Here is an 8913-nt window from a genome sequence, read left to right on the forward strand (position 1 = left end):
GAAAGTCTGCAAAATCTATAATAAAGTCTGTCCAAAGTCCATATCTTTACAGTCAGTGCGAGTACACATCCTTAACTGGTGCACAGCTGGCCACCTGCGCCATTGTGTTGTATGGGTTCCGATCGATTACAACTGCGGGTGCCGCTCACTGAATACCCAGGATAGACTTTGTTTTTTCTTATTATACGCCTTTGTTCCGGTTTTGAAATGTTATTTAATATTTTAGTTATTCTTGATATTATAAGGGGACAAAAATAAGTTTTCTGGTTACAAGTAAACACATAATAGTCATTACTTAGGCTTAGAGTATTTTAGATGTTGCTCATTGTAAATGCGGAGGAAAAATTGTGAGGAAACCTAAGACTCCGAATGACTTTTAATGTTCTGTGTTTTCTACCAACTCATATAAGACCCTTACTTGCTAGTCACAGGGGTTAAATGTATATTATAAACGGTGTTATATTTATTTACATTGATATAATAAACATACGCACAACGCCACTGTCCCGGGAAGTTGATTAAACATATCGATCACACGGTAAGTGATATAAACATCTGTTTGGTTATGATTTTATTTTTATTTCATGTATATCGCTTCTTACAATTATTTATTGATACCTATTACATTTCGATACAGTACTACGATACATACGATTTTATGCTCCAAAAGCAGATGTCGGCGAACTCTATCGTTATTACTTAAAACCAATATATGTTGTACCTATTTACCCGATATCTATCTATACTTATAATAAATCTGTAGAGAGATCAATTCTGTACATGAAATATATTTCCAAAATAACTATCAGGGGGTGATTAGGGATCGATACTGATGTCAAAAATGCAATTAGTAAAATTTTTGTCTGTCTGTCTGTCTGTCTGTCTGTCTGTCTGTCTGTATAACCGTTATAGAAACAAAAACTACTCGACGGATTTTAACGAAACTTGGTACATTTATTTGTCATACTCCTGTGCTGGTTATAGTATACTTTTCATTACGCTACAATTAATAGGAGCAGAGCAGTGAAGGGAAATGTTGGGAAAACGGGAGAAGTTACTCCATTTTTAAGCTTCCGCCGCGTGTGCAACCTTAATGGTTAAAGCTACACAGAAATCATGTATGACGGAAGTGTTCGCCTTAAAATTATATAAAAAATATCCCACGACAGCATATGTCTATCTTTTTTGGTTGACTCACAATAACACGTGTAGCTCCCGATAGCATAGCAGTTCGAAGCTTTCTCATTATATTTGTCTACTCTTACGTTTATAACACTTTCAGTCATCCCTAATTAAAAAAGTTAACATTATTAAGTATTCCATAAAAAAGAATCATAGAAATCGGTATAGAAACACCAAAGTTATACATGAAATACGCTAATATAAGCCATCATGCGTGAATACTGAATAATGCTATAAGGATTATTTTTGTATATATATAAGGTCGCGAACGCACAGGCAGGCGGCTTGCTTGGCACCTAGAGGCTAGCGAATCACATAGCGAGTAGCTTCGTAAAACGAACATTCTCGAACGTTCGCGACCGGCTCCATTTTTGAAGTCCGAAATCCACGCGGGCGAAGCTGCGAGCGGAGGCTAGTCATAAATAAAAATTTGATAATGATTTCTTATGTTTACGCGAATGTTAGACATTGAAATTAAACTAATTTTCGGATTCTATCGCGGTGCTAGTATTTTATTTTCTCCCGACGTTTCGAAGACTTTGCAGCCTTCATGGTCACGGGGGGGGACTGAGGTGTTGTTCATCCGTAAAGTCAAAGTTACAATATCTACCTACATTTTACAATTATACAACTTTTTAAATTTTTTAAATTTTAGCTGTTGGTGGTCCGATCTACGCAGAATGAGCTCACAGTGTCTTGAAGTCTGGAAATTAAAAAACATCCTAATTTCAATAGGGAAGATGGTTGGAAGCTTGCACAAGCCTGGGATCCAGTTCTACATTTAATTAAATCGGAACCCAAAAGACCGGCTGCCAGACTTCAAGACACTGTGAGCTCATTCTGCGTAGATCGGACCACCAACAGCTAAAATTTAAAAAATTTAAAAGTTGTATAATTGTAAAATGTAGGTAGATATTGTAACTTTGACTTTACGGATGAACAACACCTCAGTCCCCCCCCGTGACCATGAAGGCTGCAAAGTCTTCGAAACGTCGGGAGAAAATAAAATACTAGCACCGCGATAGAATCCGAAAATTAGTTTAATTTCAATAAAAATTTGATTTTGAACAGTAACGCCTTCGTTCCTAAAAGTAAGCTATATCTTTTTATACGCCCGAATAAGAACCAAATCCAAAACCTCTAGGTTCACAGTCTAAGCACGCTGCCATTAGACCAAAACTTAATAAGGCTTTAATAACTTCTACTTGTTTATTACTTCTTAAAATTGATTGGCAGTTACAGCTTGAACCGATATGGTGATATGCTCCCCCTCTATCACATCTAGGCCCTAGTTCCACCTCTGCCTACTCCATCGAGTATAAAGGCGTCATGGGTGTTTTTTTTTACAATGTTGTATTTTTCAAACATGAGTTCTCTATATTTACAACGTAGTTGAGCAATAAGGAATCATTTTAAAAAATAATTTCTACAGGGGGTTTCTATCGTGCACACTTCCACAAACATATTATCGACAGATTAGATGCCTACGTACATGAATACCTGCCGAGCGTATCAGACGTAAGAATTATATGTCGTTGGATCGCGCGTCATGACCCACATACTCCAGATAAACACAAGGCCGCCCCGCTTTCTCTATGGGATAGTGCGCAAAACTCCAGGAACTTAATCGTAGTTCGTTTATAGAGCTAGGTCACATGTTAAGTGATCATCGTCCATAAACGCCCACAACATCGGAGGTATCTACGAAGCGTTGGCGGTATTAAAGTGGGTATAGCTTCTTTATATTATGTTATTTAAACATGACCTTTCGGGATCGTCGGAAGTAAAAATTCAATGAAAAGTCGTGAAAAAATCTGTAGTTTTATTTCAATGTTTAACGTTAGTTCGAACATAAGAAATCATGACCTTTGTTACTGTCTGCATGTTTTTGTGTGAGGTGCTATTTGTATTGAACCGTTGGGTCGCCGGTACGATTACCGGTCAAGGCCGCCACTTATTTAATCATTGCCGATTGTGCGCAAGTACGTAATATTGCTTTATTATCACACAAGTTCAAGCCTCGTGGAATGTTAATATTGCCGCTCACGGTTGTATTTTCGGGGGGACTGGTAGAGGTGTAAATATCAGAAGAATGGGACAAGATATCTTTCTAAATTCGTAAACGGTTTTTAAAATACAATGTATGGGAATGACAATATCGATAAATAGGTCGCTAGAATATATATACATAATTTTATATCAGCGTTTACGATTGCGAAAAGAAAGAAATAAAGGCGTCTTGTCTACAGCGCCATTAGTTTCAAAGATTAGCGTGTTCAAAACTACGTAAGATGTATGTTTTGTTGGCTGTTCAAATAAATATTTTTTTCAGATCTTCATAATAATATAGATTAGATTTATGGAATAATAGTCACTGTGATTTCTCATCCGTACTAAACGCGCTGTCATCGTGAGGTAATATAATAAAAATATAGCAAAGAAGGCAATGTAATACTAGTGGCGGCGCGATACGAGCCGCAGGCGCCGGGAGTTGAGTGACCAATGTGGGCGAGCGTGCTACAAATTACACGTACAGGAACACTAAACCCACGTAAAGGGATCTTCATTACTCGGACACAAATTCAAATGAGTGCAGATATTAAAATCCAGGAAAAGACAATTTAACAGCTACGGCGCAAAAACGATAACATTGAGAAAGGAGTTGTCAATGTCCTTTGGCAAATGAGTATTGCGAAAGGTGAGGAGATTTGTTCGACCTCTAGCAGTCTCATAAAACTACTTGTTTATTGTTTATAAAGAGGTTTTATATAAAACAGTGATCACTCAGTCACTTGAGCCGAATAAATTGCAAACAAAATTAAACTATCAAAACATACACATGACAACAACTTATTCCTACCTAAGAACTGCCATTGTTAAAAGTATGAGTCTCAAGTGAATAAGTCCAGCGGGAGAATTATACCGTCGCACCAAAAATAAAATAGGAGTCGATATTGATACAATGACATCCATTGGACAGATTTGTGAGAATACGAAATTATTAGAGCGTGAATGAATATTTTATATCGTAAATACAATTACGTATTATTTTTTACGTCTATAGAGTCCAAGACATGCTCGTTTTCACGGCCAGGCCAACAATACGCTGTTCCTTTTATCGCCTTGAGGTTGGCAATTAACATGGCAAGTAGGAAATAAGCCGATGTCCCATTCTTCTGAGGTGTGTAGGACGCTGGAATCTGTGGTTAAAATAGATTTGAACAACCACAAACAAATAACTAATAAATATTATCAGCTTTAGAGCTTGTTGGTTGTGGTTAAATATAAGATTTAGTAACAGGAATGCCTCTTTGCATATCCTCATTTAAGGTTTTTCGTTATGTTCACGACTATGTCGATTCATACATCCGCTATGATTAGTGCCTCATTAGACAGTTAATGAGTATTAATTTCCCTTAAAATTCCTTTAAATGTTTCTATAAATTCTTGAAGTATAGTTGTTGAATCTGGACCAGTAAAATAATATTGCCGTAATATGACACTGTCGCTGTGGAGCTATGAGCAAATAAATTTCTCACATCAAACCAGTTTAGGCGCCGATCGACTGAACATTGTTACTTAGTTCACTTAACTTGAAAGTTATTATAACTAATACTAGTTGAACTTTATTAACCACAGAAATCGAGACTCATTGCTGTGTCATGATCTCTATAAAACAAAATACTTGCTAGGGAGATTTGTGCAGTCTAGAAATGATTGGCAAGTTTAGTTGAGTTACGTAGTTTCTAGTAAGTCATAAAATAAGATATGCAATAGGATTTTCACGGTGTGTATAATAGGTTTGCTACCTAGATACATAATTTACAGGTTTTTATGAATTGTATATATTTAGTACTCTGTAATTTTTTGTTAATCAGTAAGAAAATTTAATGACCACTTAAGTGTTTACTTCTTTAAAGGTCCCTAACTCTTTTGAACATAATGAAAACATTGTCACATAAAAATCTGTCCTATATCATTACATTAAAGTATTAATTGCACTGACCTTTTGGTAGAGGAAGGGCCTGGTGAGTGCGAGGTACCGCTCGAGTGCCATGGTGACGGCGATGCAGACGCTGCCGACGCCGAACACGCGCAGCACGACGCGCGCGGCGCAGTGCAGCCGCGTGTCGCGCACGCCCGGCACGTGCTCTGCCAGTACCATGGCCAGCATCATGCCCACCTGCAGAACACTCCTCGATACTGAATACGAACATATCATTTCTAGTCCGTCGGCATTCTACTAGACCCTATCCACTTATCAGGGGCAGTGGACCCTATCCACTTATCAGGGGCAGTGGGGTACCTTTTCCGTACCCATGTGGAGAAAATATATATAATACTAATACATAGATACATCACTTTCCTTTCCTTGCAGAGTCGTTATCACGCCCACGTTTCGGTCGATCTGTTAGGTCTCATGTAGTAAGGGCGAACCAATCGCCATATTGGGATCGAATTTGAGACTCTTGGATGATATTGATGTATTTCTTGACATTTTGAGAGATTATAGTGTGTAGGTTATTTTGCACGTTTTCCGAATTCTTTATAGTAAGTTATATCATAATTATATTTTGCTTATTAATTTAACCCCATTAGGTTCTCATATTATTTTTATTTAATGTAATCACATTTAACGTAGTGGTTACTTTTATTTACTATTGGTTTATATGTAGTTAATATTCATGGTTTTTATTTATTTATTACAACAACATCGTTACATAACGTCTACAAATCTTATTATTAATAAAACAACAGTAAAACCATTAAAAGTACGTAACTCCCACTAGGCGCAGCGTGTATCTTACTGTAAAATTGGTGTTACTTTTCGTCAATGCGTGCTGTGACACCTTATAATGTTGTGCATTTAAATTTATTATTATTATTACTCATTACTGGAGCTAGTTATAATGTAACAAGTACTGGATGTCCCAAATATACATAAATTTGTATTAATTATTGATATTTATAGTAAATAACCTGAGAACTGTTGTCTAATTAATATTTGAAACTAAAGAGATGATATATTATTAATCAATAACTATAAGAATGAATTCAAAGACAGAATTGTGAGTTTCAGAATCATACTTCGACAACGAAGCCTTTATACATTCGGCCCTGTCGATCAGAACGTCGCTGCATACATTTTATATGCAATAATGTCGTCGGGATGCTGTGCACAGCTGATTATGGACCAGTTTCAAACTAGTTAATTAGTTAATGTTATTTTTGTGTTTGTTTATCTACTATTATGTACACATTGATAAGGTTGGTGATAAGTAGTTATGACTGTTGTGTAAACATTCAGCTAATTTACAATATTAAACAAGAAATATAATTTTTTTGAAATACAATAAAAGGCAATGTATGGATGGCCTGTATTCATTATGTTGGGCTCTTTGACTGGTCATATGATATGCAAACAGCTGTTAAAAATGACTTTTTAGTATAGTTTTCTGTAAGATAATGAAACCTAAGTGAAAATTAACTATGAATGCTGTAAAAACTTTGAATATCTGTGTTATAAAATAAACTATAGCTGCATCGACTTTTTAGTCTTGTTGATTTTTCTTGCAGGGTAAGCTACATTTTCGTCACTGATGATTTAGTTAGAGATGCAATCTAATGAAACGATAAAGTGAGTGCACTAGTTGTGCCTCTGCCTACATCTTCGGAATAAAAGTCGTGAGTGTAATTATGGCAATACAGAATAAAATGCTCGATATGCATGGGGCGTCTTTTCAACTTTATGGATTTTCAGTCCCGGAAAAATTTTTGCTTGGAATCGAATTCGGCTCCTCATTGATCACGGCCTAAATACGTTATCACTAAACAATTTTACAAGACGAACACGCTTAAAATACATCACGCGGTATATTTACGGCTCGGAGAGAGTTGAACAATCCCGACATTACGATTGAAAGCTTTTCCGTTCAGTTTTATTGCTCAGTAGTCAATAGATCTCAATAATAAATTCTAGTAACTGTATTACACAGTAGCTTGCTATTTCTCTTGGTAGCATTGTTTAATTATCATCGGTCACTGTTATTATTACGCTTACTATCCCTGAAGGGGTGGACAGAGGAGTTATTAACGTATCCACCATTCCATATCCAGCTTAGCTCATCCTATGACATAATAGGGGGTGATTCGCGAGCCTATCATGTCAGTACAAATTACAATCTCAGCCAACTTGGTATTTATGATTTAAAATATTCAAAGATTGTAACCTTCCAGTCGGAAGTCGAATTCAGAACTGTATACAATTTTATTCTTTTCGCTATCGCTTGTTATTAGATCGTAAACAATTACAATACATCTTCATCGACTCACCAAAGCAACAAGATCATTCGCAGCCAGTGACGTCAGCAGCAGCAGATGCTTTCGGTTCCTGACTCTCCTCTCGCCGCGCCGCAGCGCTATGATCGCTGCTGCATTTCCGATTATACCTATCGCATACACCACTTTCAGGACCACTCCAAACACCTTCCCCTTCGGCGCCGAAGACACGGCGGGCGCGATTGTACTAATATTCGTTGCGTTGAGCGTCGCGGTTGTGTTCTCTATGTCGAACCCGGTCGCAAAAGTAGCTAGCGTTGACAATGTCTCCATTTTGTCTAAATTCAATCACTCATTTGCAGTCGATGGTCGTGTCGGAGTCGGTTTCGCAGTTTAGCATGCGGGGTGTGCACATGCCATGTTTTCTGAATGTGTGCTGTAACAATATGTTTATGTTTAGATTTCGTAGACAAACTATTTTTTGTATAATATGCATTGAAACCACCCAAAATGTTAAAGGTATACAAATACGAATTGAAAGATGGTTTTATCATTTTCGTTTCCATATTTCATCGACATTTCACGTGATGTCATTCCAATATGCTTTTACATTATTGCAGAAAATATTGGGTTAGTTTATGCTGCCCGCGAGGAGCTTTGAGTCTGCTTTATGTAGAAATTGAACCCTAACGCCTAAGTGTAAAAGCAATACAAATGATATTTTAAGCCCAGTGCCTATTGCATTGTATTCGTGTAGCATAACGTTATCTGATGAATAATTTTTAAAAATTAAGGAATAAAACTTGTAATATATTAAAAGCCTATTTGAAATAGAGTAAATACAATAAAAATAATTAAGAAGAATCATTGAATGGAACACAGTTTGTATTCCATGTATTGTGAAATTCATACTAATGTATGGAGAGATACTAAAACTAAAATTGCGGAATATATATCGAACATCAGTTTTTTTGCTATTTTAAAGTCGTTTTGTCTAGAGATTGTTTTCGTGGCTCGTGCTTTATATTAAAAAATCGCTTCAACATTTTTTTATTCAAATATATGCGTGGGAGTTGAAATGCAATTGAACTTGGAATTTAGTCCTATACAAATATGTGAAGACGTTAAGTTTGACAGTGTTTGCGGGGAAGTATTGTAAACACTGATTACTGAACCGAATTAGGCATTAAATTGTTTCATATTTTCCTTTTGTTTCTTAAAACTTTTTAAAAGTTGTTTCTCATAGAAGGTCTACAGGGAAGGTGTCATAAAATGTGAAGCGAAATTATTATTTGAAAACTAAAAGTAATTTACGTGTTTACAACAAGCAAATTAGTGAAATACAAATATGTAATTTACATTTTGACAAACACACGGAATACTGCGTCCACCGACCTACATCGTCTGTTATAAAGGTGAAGGAAAATCCGATTATTGTTATTGGCAGCCACT

General features: G+C 36.3%; 1 protein-coding gene across 1 annotated transcript in view; it reads right to left on the reverse strand.

Annotated features, from left to right (window-relative positions):
* Positions 1 to 7794, reverse strand: part of LOC115440943 (prostaglandin E2 receptor EP2 subtype) — a 44131-nt gene extending 36337 nt beyond the window's left edge. Inside the window, 2 exon segments of the mRNA XM_030165469.2 lie at positions 5189 to 5365; positions 7516 to 7794. Of these exon segments, the coding sequence (XP_030021329.2) occupies positions 5189 to 5365; positions 7516 to 7794 (456 nt within the window).
* Positions 7795 to 8913: the final 1119 nt, after the last annotated feature.

This window comes from Manduca sexta, chromosome 6, assembly GCF_014839805.1.
Source record: "Manduca sexta isolate Smith_Timp_Sample1 chromosome 6, JHU_Msex_v1.0, whole genome shotgun sequence".
Taxonomy (NCBI): domain Eukaryota; kingdom Metazoa; phylum Arthropoda; class Insecta; order Lepidoptera; family Sphingidae; genus Manduca; species Manduca sexta.